The sequence below is a fragment of the Chiloscyllium plagiosum genome, unplaced genomic scaffold, assembly GCF_037043375.1.
Source record: "Chiloscyllium plagiosum isolate Xiang-an unplaced genomic scaffold, Cpla_swu_hap1 HiC_scaffold_31, whole genome shotgun sequence".
Taxonomy (NCBI): Eukaryota; Metazoa; Chordata; class Chondrichthyes; order Orectolobiformes; family Hemiscylliidae; genus Chiloscyllium; species Chiloscyllium plagiosum.
In genome coordinates, this window is record NW_028270169.1 from 2091010 (window position 1) to 2104428 (window position 13419).

General features: G+C 44.9%; 1 protein-coding gene across 4 annotated transcripts in view; it reads left to right on the forward strand.

The window, feature by feature from the left end:
* poldip2 (polymerase (DNA-directed), delta interacting protein 2) overlaps positions 1–13419 on the forward strand; it is an 85296-nt gene that overhangs the window by 47442 nt on the left and 24435 nt on the right. For 2 of the 4 annotated variants that reach the window (XM_043718045.2, XM_087977130.1), the window contains exon 10: positions 2075–2154. In XM_043718045.2, coding sequence (XP_043573980.2) covers positions 2075–2154 — 80 coding nt within the window. Of the gene's footprint in view, positions 1–2074; positions 2155–12355; positions 12848–13419 lie in introns of those variants that run through there. The other 2 variants (XM_087977128.1, XM_087977129.1) reach the window with 2 other exon arrangements.

Sequence of the window (13419 nt, forward strand, 5' to 3'; positions counted from 1 at the left end):
CCTAACCTCCCTACACTCCAGGTCCTGCACCCTAAAGCTACAGTCTGGGTTCCCATCCCCCGGCAGAGTTAGTTTAAACTCCCCCCCCCCCCCCCCCCCCAAGAGCACTAGCAAACCTCCCACCAAGGATACTGGTGCCCCTCAGGTTCAGGTGCAGACCATCCTGTTTATAGAGGTCCCACCTTCCCCAGAAAGAACCCCAGTTATCCAAATACCGGAATCCCTCCCTCCTGCACCATCCCTGTAGCCACGCATTTAACTGTTCTCTCTCCCTATTCCTCGACTCTCTATCTCGTGGCACGGGTAACAAACCAGAGACAACAACTCTGTTTGTTCTAACTTTGAGCTTCCAACCTAGCTCCCTGAAAGCCTGCCTAACATCCTCAGCGCTCCTCCTACCTATGTCATTGGTGCCAATGTGGACCACGACTTCGGGCTGCTCCCCCTCCCCCTTAAGGACCCGGAAAATACGATCAGAGACATCACGTACCCTTGCACCTGGGAGGCAACATACCAAACGTGAGTCTCTCTCGCCCCCACAAAACCACCTATCTGTGCCCCGAACTATCGAGTCCCCAATAACTATTGCTCTGCTCTTCTCCACCCTTCCCTTCTGAGTAACAGGGACAGGCTCCGTGCCAGAGGTCTGAGCCCCGTTACTTGCCCCTGGTAAGTCGTCCCCCCCCACAAGTATCCAAAACAGTATACTTGTTCTTGAGGGGAACGGCCGCAGGGGGTCCCTGCACTGGCTGCTTCCTCCCAGTCCCCCTCACTGTCACCCATCTATCTGCCATCTTTGGAGTTACTACTTCCCTAAAGCTCCGATCTATGACCCCCTCTGCCTCCCGAATGATCCTAAGTTCATCCAACTCCAGCTCCAGTTCCCTAACACGGTCTTGGAGGAGCTGGAGATGGGTGCACTTCCTGCAAGTGTAATCAGCAGGGACGTTCATGGCATCCCTCACCTCAAACATGTTGCAAGAGGAACATTGCACTGCCTTCACTGCCATCCCTCTGAAAGTAACCTTTTTTTAAAAAAAAACTGGGTCTAAAGAATACAACAAGCAAAATGCAGCACTTACCTACTTACCACAACAGGTCTTATTATTTAGGTTAGAGGAGGAGGGCGGGTGGGAGACACTACCTCTGTAGTGCCTCGGGTTCTTCTCCTGCGCGCTTTTAAGGGAAAAAAACCTACCGGGCTGCCCCTCTGGTCTTCGTCACTTCCCCCTGCTGCTCCCGCTCTTTCTGTGAAGAGAAAAAAAAACACCGCTGCCCGTTACCGGTAAGTAATTTTAAAACAAACTGTCTTACCTTAGCTGCTGCTCGCACTCAAAGTGACTGTTGGCGTCGAAGGGTGAGTATTTATACTCACTGCTTTCCTTCCCGGCTGCCCCTCTGGTCTTCGTCACTTCCCCCTGCTGCTCCCGCTCTTTCTGTGAAGAGAAAAAAAACACCGCTCCACGTGTCTGCGTGGGTTTGCTCCGGGTGCTCCGGTTTCCTCCCACAGTCCAAAAATGTGCAGATTAGGTGAATTGGCCATGCTAAATTGGCTGTAGTGTTAGGTGTAGGGGAATGGGTCTGGGTGGGTTGCTCTTCGGAGGGTCGGTGTGGACTTGTTGGGCCGAAGGGCCTGTTTCCACACTGTAAGTAATCTAATCTAATTAGTTTCTGTGTTTTCTGCATTAAGCAGTAGCTACTATATTGCTGCAAACTACTTAGATCCAGCTATTGGTCATGAGAAGCATTATTTGAATATGTGCTGCCTTTAAGCAGAAGGCAAGAAAATGTCTTTCAAAAGTGCAAGATTATTTTGCCTACTGAAGATTATTCCCACCCAAGTCTATTCATGATGTGGAGATGTCGGTGTTGGACTGGGGTGTACAAAGTTAAAAATCACACAACACCAGGTTATGGTCCAACAGGAAGGACACTAGCTTTCGGAGCGTCGCTCCTACATCAGATGGTTGTGGTTTCATGTCTACTCATGTTGCTTCCCAAAGCCTGTCATCCACAAATATCACCTCCGCCATATTCTTACTTAAAAAACTAATGCATATTTGTCTCTGTTCAGGAACCAGTTTTGTCAAAGGAGCAGCCTGCATTTCAGTACAGCAGCCACGTCTCACTGCAGGCTCCCAGCGGTCACATGTGGTGAGTACTCTGTTAACTCTAGTATTAAGATTGGTTCCGCAATCATGACTTTGCCTCGCTCAGTATCTGCTACATTATGCAGACTTCCTGAAATATAGATGTGATTCGGCACAAGCATATACTGGAGAGGTGGCCTGTCGAGGTGGTGTCATCATATTCCAGAAGTCCAGGCTAATGTCCTGGGGTCACTGGTGTAAATCCCACCACAGCTGTTGAAAATTAAATTAATAAAATTAATTTTAAAAGTTTGGACTATGAAATTAGTCTCATTAATAGTACCACATATATCAATCAATATAATTATTAATTATTGTGTAAACCTGTCAAGTTCAGGGAAGGGAATCTGTCATCCTTAACTTGTTCTGGTCTTCATGTGACTCCAGACCCACATAGTGAGACATCAGATGGTCATCAATCCTGACATCCGATCAAATATCCAGAGAACATAAACTGTACTTGGTGAGAATGGCCTGCTCCTATGATAGATCATTAATAATTAAGCAGTGAGAAGCTGAGCTGTACAGAGCAGGAGGGTTCCAGTTAGTGTTTGCTGAGTTAGTTCAGATGAGATGGGAGAATTGGATCAAAGTGGCCACAATGGCTCCTTGGATCAAGAAGAGAAATATCAATTTCCAACTGCTGATTACGAACTGGGTGCCACTGTTGTTCGGGGTGTGCACGTATGTATATCCAGGATTCATGAAATTGAAGTGAGGATTGGGGCCCTCCCCGTTATTGCATTTATCCCTGCATGTGTGCAGTTTTAGCATAAGGGAGTAAAGATACCAAAATATTTTTTCTGGCTATTTGTATCCATGGATGATTGCAAAACTTACATTTATTACCTCCTTGTTAAGCCACCTGTGTTGCTTTTCAGTAAGCATGTTGAATCCCCACATCAGGTAGTTCAGTATGCAGTACTGTGCTGCTTGAATTCTACAGCATTTATTTATTGAGAATCCATATTGCCTTTTTGTTACGACACGCCTGAAATATTGTTAAATCACTATTACTACAACAGCTGACTTCTGTGCTACTGTTGACATTATAAAATATCCCAAAGAACTTCCACAGATTGTCTGTGTCAAATCTTGTTTTATAACAATGAGATGTTTTTAAATTAGATTAGCTTCCCTACAGTATGGAAACAGGCCCTTCGGCCCAACAAGTCCACACCAACCCTCCGAAGAGTAACCCACCCAGACCCATTCCCCTACCCTATATTTACCTCTGACTGACTATGGGCAATTTAACGTGGCCAATTCACCTAACCTGCACATCTTTGGATTGTGGGAGAACACTGGAGCACCCGGAGGAATGTATAATCACGCAAAATGATTTGAAAATAACAATGAGAATTTGAAAGTCAAAACGTTGCTTGTCAAGGAACCAGTGTGGGCCAGAGAGCACAGGGCTGATAATTGAATGGGGCATACACAATATAATACAGCAAAGGAACAAGCCCTTCGGCCCACCAAGCCTGCGCCAATCCCTAATCCTTATTTAGACCCACAACTTGAGCTCCTTTCCATATTCTTCAAGGACTTTGTTGTTAGTTGCCGAGACCTTCGGTATGCTGCTTCTTTTCACTAAGCTGATAAGTTTCCCTGTCATCCAAGGTTCCCATTTCCCCTGTCGTCCAAGATTCCCAAATCCTGCCATTCCTGTCCATTTTCACAAGAATGTACCTGACCTGCACTCCAATCAACTGGTCCTTAAAAGCACCCCACATGTCAGGTGTGGATTTCCCTTCATATACAGCAGCTCCCAATCCACATTCTCCAACTCTTATCTAATTCAAGTATAGTTGGCCTTTCCCAATTTAACACCTTCATCCGATTGGTGTAAGCAGAATTTTAATTATCTCAGATTTATGGAGGCTGGACCAGCCAGCAATCTATTGAAATAAAACCAAAAAAATCTGTGGATACTGGAAATCAGAACCAAAAATAGAAATTGCTGGATAAGCTCAGCAGGTCTGGCAGCACCTATGGAGAGAAAGCAGAGTTTTGAGTCTGGTGACCCTTCTTCAAAACTATTCCAATATACTGCAGGTATAATTTATGTCAGTAATTAGAGGTCCGAATTTCAAGATTATCAGCAAGACAGCTGGAGTAAGATGAGGAGAAACTTTGTTACTCAGAGCTGTTAGGATTTGGAATACACTGCCTGGGAGAGTGGTGGAGGTAGATCCTTAGGACGTCTCAAAGAGACCAGGTATGTATTTGAAAGGGCTGAAGTTAGAGGGCTACAGAGACAGGGCTGGAATATGGGACTAGCTGGATAGTTCTTTCGGGAGCCGGTACACACGTGATGGGTCAAATGACCTTCTGTACTGTAAAATTCTATGATTTTAAGTCCAAAGGTAATCATGTTTTCTGCAGCAGCTAGGGTTAGAGTTAGGTTTTAGCAGATATGGAGATAGTTGGTCAATTTACAGTGTGTTGTTGCTGATGACCTGAATATCTGAGTCAGGTATGACATCAAGGTTGTGAACAGACTGGTTTCAGAGAAAGTTGGAGTTGGTTGCTAAAGGAAAGATTTTGGCATAAGGACTGAAAACACTGACTTCAGTCTTTCCCCAAAACATAATCGGAAGAATGGATATCTCATCGAGAACTGGAAACTGGATAAGTGGAGGAGGTGAGAGGGGTGATAGTGCAGTGGAGCTCAGTGTCTTTAATGCATTGGTGAAAACTAACACTCTGCGATTTGGATGTTGACTGCAAAAGGGCCATGTATAGTGATATCAAAGGATCGTATGGTTTGTGAGCCAGAAAGGAAGCCAACACTTGCTACATTTACAGAAAGTGCTGCAGAAACTCAGCAAGTTTGACAGCATCTGTGCATAGAGAAATAGAGTTAATGTGTCACATGCTTTGTCTTTGTTTTCTCTGTACAGATACTGTCAGACACACTGACTATTTCCAGCACCTTCTGTTTTTGTTTCAGATTTGGAACATCTACAATTTTTCATTTTTATTATCCTCACTACAGTTAGATTGTTGAGAATGACACCAGCAATTCCGATCTTTCATTTGTGCTGCCAAACCGTCTCACATTCTCGCCTGTCTTCTCACAATGCTTGAAAAAGTCTCATCCAGCACTTCACTTCGGCTGCCAGACATAACTACTGAACCAAAAATGTGTTGCTGGAAAAGCGCAGCAGGTCAGGCAGCATCCAAGGAGCAGGAGAATCGACGTTTCGGGCATAAGCCCTTCTTCAGGAATGAGGAAAGTGTGCCCAGCAGGCTGAGATAAAAGGTAGGGAGGAGGGACTTGGGGGAGGGGCGTTGGAAATACGCTAGGTGGAAGGAGGTTAAGGTGAGGGTGATATCTGGAGTGGGGGTGGGGGCGGAGAGGTCAGGAAGAAGATTGCAGGTTAGGAAGGTGGTGCTGAGTTCGAGGGTTGGGACTGAGACAAGGTGGCGGGAGGGGAAATGAGGAAACTGGAGAAATCTGAGTTCATCCCTTGTGGTTGGAGGGTTCCTAGGGGGAAGATAAGGCGCTCTTCCTCCAGGCGTCGTGTTGCTATGGTCTGGCGATGGAGGAGTCCAAGGACCTGCATGTCCTTGGTGCAGTGGGAGGGGGAGTTAAAATGTCGAGCCACGGGGTGGTTGGGTTGGTTGGTCCGGGTGTCCCAGAGATGTTCTCTGAAACGTTGCGCAAGTAGGCGGCCTGTCTCCCCAATGTAGAGGAGGCCACATCTGGTGCAGCGGATGCAGTAAATGATGTGTGTGGAGGTGCAGGTGAATTTGTGGCGGATATGGAAGTGTCCCTTGGGGCCTTGGAGGGAAGTGAGGGGGAAGGTGTGTGCGCAAGTTTTGCATTTCTTGCGGTTGCAGGGGAAGGTGCCGGGAGTGGAGGTTGGGTTGGTGGGGGGTGTGGACCTGACGAGGGAGTCACGGAGGGAGTGGTCTTTTTGGAACGCTGATAGGGGAGGGGAGGGAAATATATCCCTGGTCGTGGGGTCCGTTTGGAGGTGGCGGAAATGACGACGGATGATACAATGTATATGGAGGTTGGTGGGGTGGTAAGTGAGGACCACCCCACCAACCTCCATATACATCGTATCATCCGTCGTCATTTCCGCTAAACGGACCTCACGACCAGGGATATATTTCCCTCCCCTTCCCTTTCAGCGTTCCGAAAAGACCACTCCCTCCGTGACTCCCTCGTCAGGTCCACACCCCCCACCAACCCAACCTCCACTCCCGGCACCTTCCCCTGCAACCGCAAGAAATGCAAAACTTGCGCACACACCTTCCCCCTCACTTCCCTCCAAGGCCCCAAGGGACACTTCCATATCCGCCACAAATTCACCTGCACCTCCACACACATCATCTATTGCATCCGCTGCACCCGATGTGGCCTCCTCTGTATTGAGGAGACAGTTCGCCTACTTGCACAACGTTTCAGAGAACACCTCTGGGACACCCGGACCAACCAACCCAACCACCCCGTGGCTCAACACTTCAACTCCCCCTCCCACTCCACCAAGGACATGCAGGTCCTTGGGCTCCTCCATCGCCAGACCATAGCAACACGACGGTTGGAGGAAGAGCGCCTCATCTTCCGCCTAGGAACCCTCCAACCACAAGGGATGAACTCAGATTTCTCCAGTTTCCTCATTTCCCCTTCTCCCACCTTGTCTCAGTCCCAACCCTCGAACTCAGCACTACCTTCCTAACCTGCAATCTTCTTCCTGACCTCTCCGCCCCCACCCCCACTCCCACTCCAGCCTATCACCCTCACCTTAACCTCCTTCCACCTAGTGCATTTCCAACGCCCCTCCCCCAAGTCCCTCCTCCCTACCTTTTATCTCAGCCTGCTGGACACACTTTCCTCATTCCTGAAGAAGGGCTCGTGCCCGAAACATCGATTCTCCTGCTCCTTGGATGCTGCCTGACCTGCTGTGCTTTTCCAGCCACACATTTTCAGCTCTGATCTTCAGCATCTGCAGTCCTCACTTTCTCCCATAACCTCCATGCCCCTGATCCTGACCTCTTATATATCGATGAGTTTAATCCTTCTGCCAATGGTGGCCATGCCTTCAAATGCCAAGGCCCTAACTTTGGAATTCTCTCCCTAAACCTCTGTAGGCTCTTTCTCCAACCTCTTATAAGATCCTTCTTTAAAACCTATATGGTTGACCAAGTTTTGGTCTGCTTGAATCTCGTGATTGATAATGTTCCTGTAAAGTATTTGGGATCTATGTAAAGGCACTACATCAAGACAAAATGTTGATTATTTGTTTCCTTTTGTTGTTGACAGCAACATTAAACTTCCTCAATGATCCTACCATTGGGTTACAGGTCCCAGTGCTTTAGGGTTTATAATTCTGCTGCTAGCTGAAACTGGCCCAGACACGAAGTACTATTAGTGCCAGTGTAAAACAGCATTGTGTCCCAATAGACAATTAATTAACATAGTTAACAGTCAAGTAAGACAATTGTTGAATAAGTGCTAATCATTCAGTAAGATGCTTCGGAGTGTTAGTCTACCTTGGGACACTTAGTGATGCTTAGTCATTCTGTGTTGGGAATAGGGCAGTTGGTAACAGTGGGATGAGGAGAGGAAAGAATGATTTGGTACAGCTGCTTCCAGGCATTTGTATTGATCAGTAAACATGTCCAAAACTAGCACTCAGGTGACATGACTTGATTATACAGGAGCACAGAAGATGTGATGACACAGGTGGATTCCATACAAGGTTTCAAAAGAGAGCTGGATGTATATTTGAAAATGAATTTAGAGGGCTGGAGAATGGTTCTTGCTGGGTAGCCCTTTTGGGAGTCAATACAGATACAGTGAGTCAAGTGGCTATCTTCTGTACTGTAAGTTCTGTGAATCTATCATTTAATTTGAGAATGTAATTGATAAGTTGATTGAGGTGATTAAGGTGAGGTGCTTGTCCTCCTTCTAATGTTTGAAATGTATGAAATAATGTTACCATACCATTGGTTCCTAATTAAAGCTGCAGACTGTAGGTTCACTTCAATAGCCCACATTGCTGGCTGGTCCCTCCCTAGTAGCAGCTGAATGGCGCCTACTCACCGGGCAATGTGTGTCAACCTCTAAACTTCATTTATTCCATCCTCCATCATTTGAATCATCCAAATCTGTTTTTTAACATCTGTTCACGGTTTTATTTGATGTTTTTCTATTCAATCCATGAGTACAACCTGTATAAAATATTAACTGTGCACTGACCATTCCATGATTTCTTAATCCTCAATGTGTAAATTTATGTTTTCTTTGTAATCCAGCCCAATTTCCGCAGCCCATTTACTCCTCCTCAGTGCTGTTTAGTGAGGTTATTCCCAGCTGTTCATGTATATTCAGTAACTTGCTGAGATTTAATCTGCTGGTGGGTAGAGACAAGGATTAAGATCAGGGAAAGGATTGGAAAATAAATTGGAGATAGGAATAGAAAGGATGAGGGTGCCTTAAGTTGCAGTCTGCCAGGGTGGGCTACTTCTTGCCTGAATAGCATGAGGAGGCCAGTCAACCTCTTGAATCTATTCTGCCATTTAATTGATTCAATTTGAGGCTTAAAAGCACGGGAGGGAAAAGGAAAGGTGAATCCCGCATGTTTGATTTGAATAAAGAAAGGGGAGAGGAAAGAGTGGAGCATAAGGGAGAGAGTTTCAAATTGCTACCAGCCTTTCATAAAGAAGGGTTTCCAAACCCCTTTCTTGAATGGCCTGGCTCATTTCTGTCTATACTATCAATTCCTTTCAAACTTCTAAAAACATTAGATCACTGCTTTATCTCTCATATTCCAGAAATATAAGCCTGTTTTATTTAGTTTATCCATGTTTTCCAACCCTTGGAGCTTTGCTACAATTCTGGTGACTTTAAATGCCACCCCACAGCTGAGGGATGTTAATGTTTCATTGAAGGGAGTCCTCGATATGGCATTATCACCCTATCCTCACCTGCAGATGAGGCCCCACGTACGCATATCCTTTCTTTCATTGCTGTCCAGTATAAACAGAACATATAAAGGTAGAAACAGGCGATTCAATGCAACAGGTACGTGCTGGCCCATGCTCTCTACAAGTTTCTCCTATCCTTCTCAGCATATCTGTCTACAGTCCCTCATACCTATCTAGTTGCTACTGAAATGCATCTGTTTAATTCAGCTTGACTGCCCCTTGTTCCACATGCTACAAGAAATTAGCAATTAAAGGATCATGTTTATGTTTGTTAAGCAAGGCAGGCTGCTCCAAGGTTCCATCAATGCTGTGAATCTGTTCCTGCCTGCACAGGCAGTGATGGATTGACAGAAATGTTCCTGCCTGCACATTCTTCCTTTTTAAATAACAATCATAAGACCCATTAAATGTAGAAACAGAAATTGGCCAATCAGCCCTTTGACGCTGCGCAGCCATTCATTAAAAAATCATGCCTGATCTGCTAATCCTCAACTTATTTTTCTGTCTTTTCCATATCACTCTTGACTTCCCTTATTGATTAAAAATCTGTCCTTCTCGGCCATGAATAAAATATTGAAAACACTTGCAAGTATTTCAAGTATTTGGTGCAACTGGTCTCGTTCAGTTTCTGGTCAGTAGTAACCTACCAGGAGGATCATAGTGGAGAATTCAGCGGTAGTGATGTCATTGATCATCAAGGAGTGGTGCTCAGATTCTTTCTAGTCAGCACAAAAGTTTCTTTTCTGATACTCCTGTGAAGTACCTTTGGGATGATTTGCCATCAGCCAACAATAAGAAGGCAACATATGTCAGTAATAGACAGCAGGGACCATGTGAATTCCTAGAAGAATATAAAGGCAGTACGAGCATACTTAAGAGGGAAATGAGGAGGGCAAAAGGGGATATGAGGTTGCTTTAGCAAATAGAGTTAAGGTGAATCCAAAGGAATTCTACAAATACATCAGGGATAAAAGAGTAACAAGGGAGAGTATAGAACATAGAGGGCCCCTTAAAGATCAGCAAGGCCACTTACATGTGGAACCATGGGATATGGGTGAGATAGTACACAAGTATTTCACATCAATGTTTACTGTGGAAGATATAGTATGTGAGGAAATAAATAGCGACATTTTGAGAAATGTCCATATTACAGAGGAGGAGGTGCTGGATGTCTAAAAATGCATAACTGTGGATAAGTCCCTGGGATCTGATCAGGTGTACCCTACAACTATGGGAAGCTAGGAAAGTGATTGCTGAGCCCCTTGCTGAGATATTTGTATCATCGATAGCCACAGTTGAGCTGCTGAAAGACTGGAGGTTGGCTAATATGGTGTCACTGTTTAAGAAAGGTGGTAAGGAAAAGCCAGAGAACAATAGACCAGTGAGCCTGACGTCGGTGGTGGGAATGTTGTTGGAGCTAATCCTGAGGGATTGGATTTACATGTATTTGGAAAAGCAATGCCTGATTAGGGATAGTCTGCCTAGCTTTATGCATGGGAAACTGTGGAGAAAGTGAGGACTGCAGATGCTGGAGATCAGAGCTGAAAATGTGTTGCTAGAAAAGCGCAGCAGGTCAGGCAGCATCCAAGGAGCAGGAGAATGAGCCCTTCTTCAGGAATCATGGGAAACTGTGTCTCAGTAACTGAATTGAGATTTTTGAAGAAGTAACAAAGAGGATTGATGAGGCCAGAACAGTAGATGTGACGTACATAAATATCAGTAAAGCGTTCAACAAGGTTCCCCATGGGAGACTGGTTTGCAAAGTAAGATCACACGGAATACAGGGAGAACTAACCATTTGGATACAGAACTGGCTCGAAGGTAGAAGACAGAGGGTGGTGGTGGAGGGTTGCTTTTTAGACTGGAGGCCTGTGACCAGTGGAGTGCCACATGAATGGGGCTGGGTCTACTGCTTTTTGTCATTAATATAAATAATTTGGATGTGAACATAGGAGATATAGTTAGGAAGTTTGCAGATGACACGAAAATTGGAGGTGTAGTGCACAGCGAAGAAGGTTACCTCAGAGTTCAATAGGACCTTAATTAGATGGGCCAATGGGCTGAGGAGTGGCAGGTGGAGTTTAATTTAGATAAATGTGAGGTGCTGCATTTTGGAAAAGCAAATCAGAGCAGGATTTATACACTTAATGGTAAGGTCCTAGGGAGTGTTGCTGACCAAAGAGACCTTGGAGTGCAGGTTCATAGATCCTTGAAAGTGGAGTCACAGGTAGATAGGATAGTGAAGAAGGTGTTTGGTATACTTTCCTTCATTAGTCAAAATATTGAGTGTAGGAGTTGGGAGGTCATGTTGCAGCTGTACAGGTCATTGGTAAGGCCACGTTTGGAATAGAGTAGTCCCCCCCGTTCCAAGATCTACCGCTGATAGTCATGAACCTATTCATTGAAATGGGACACTAACCTTCCTGGCAGCCCCTGGTCCCTGGTTCGGGATCGTTCCTTGTAAAATGTTTGGGCCATGGTAAACCATAGGTAACTGAAACTGTGGAAGCCAGATCTGCAGATATGGTGGCCAGCCTGTACTGCATTCAGTTCTGGTGTCCTTCTTATCGGAAAGATGCTGTGAAACTCGAAAGTGTTCAGAAAAGATTTAAAAGGATGTTGCCAGGGTTGGAGGAATTGCGCTAAAGGGAGAGGCTGAACAGGCTGGGGCTATTTTCCCTGGAGTATTGGAGGCTGAGGGCTGACCTCATAGAGGTTTATAAAATCATGAGGGGCGTGGATAGGGTGAATAGACAAGTTCTTTTCCACAAGGTGGAGGAAATAGAGGGCATAGGTTTATGGTGAGGAGAGAAAGATTTTAAAAGGGACATAAGGGGCAACATTTTCAGACAGAGAGTGGTGCGTGTATGGAATGAGCTGCCAGAGGAAGTGGTGGAGTCTGATCTAATTACAGCATTTAAAAGGCATATGGATGGGTATTTGAATAGGGAGGGTTTAGTGGCAAATGGGACTAGATTTATTTAGGATAGCTGGTCGGCACGGTTTAATTGTTCCAAAGGGTTTCTATGTGGTACAGCTCTATGACTTTATGTTCCTATGCTAGATATATTATTTGAAAGATGTTTGATTCACAGAGAATTTTTCATTACCTGAAGCTGTCGAGGAAGCTAATGTTATCAGAAGGAGTTAGGAATAGATCCCAGTCAATCCCCTTCCTCCTCCCTTCACACTGTTGCCAGGAGCCATGTAGGTAGCCAGGAGCCATGTCCAGAGGCTGACTTTGTCTCTGCATTCCACAGGGGTTCCTATTGCTTTGAGAGAGCCAATCGGAGTCCTCTTGATGTTCGTATTCCACCATTCTCCCTTGAAAGCAAGGCCGAAGACTCTCCCAATGGGTTCTTGCCTGGTCCGTTCACTACATTAACATGAGTATGCAGTAGCTACACTGTAGAGATAGAAGGACGTCTGGTGTGTGGGAAATGCATCACTACCTCAATCAGATATGAGGAGAGACCAGGAACCAGAGAGCAGTTTTCCTTCAGTTAATATAGTGCTCAGCTTTAGAGTTATGGTGTATAGATGTCAAAAGAGAGCTTTGTTTAGAATCTGTGATAATTAAAATCCTCTGTCCACAAAACTTTCATGCATTTTTGTCAGCTTCCCATTTTAAAGTCCTGTGTTCATATTTATAATGTGTAAAGCTATGCTATCAATGTCTTGATTCTCCTTGATTTGGAGATGCCGGTGTTGGACTGGGGTGTACAAAGTTAAAAATCACACAACACCAGGTTATAGTCCAACAGGTTTAATTGGAAGCACACTAGCTTTCGGAGCAACGCTCCTTCATCAGGTGGTTGTGGAGGGCTCGATCGTAACACAGAATTTATAGCAAAAATTTGCAGTGCGATGTAACTGAAATTATACATTGAAGAATTGATTGTCTGTTAAGCCTTTCATCTGTTAGAATACAGTGATAGTTTCACTTCTTTCATGTGTAAATCACAAAACCCTTTTTTTAATTTGGAGATGCCAGTGTTGGACTGGGGTGTACAAAGTTAAAAATCACACAACACCAGGTTATAGTCCAACAGGTTTAATTGGAAGCACACTAGCTTTCATCAGGTGATGAAGGAGCGTCGCTCCGAAAGCTAGTGTGCTTCCAATTAAACCTGTTGGACTATAACCTGCCCTTTTTTTAAAGTTGCATTCTCGGGTTAGCTGTTAACAATGGTGATAGCTAGACAATATGTTCAACACATTGTCTAGCTATCACCATTGTTAACAGCTAACCCGAGAATGCAACTTTAAAAAAAGGGTTTTGTGATTTACACATGAAAGAAGTGAAACTATCACTGTATTCTAA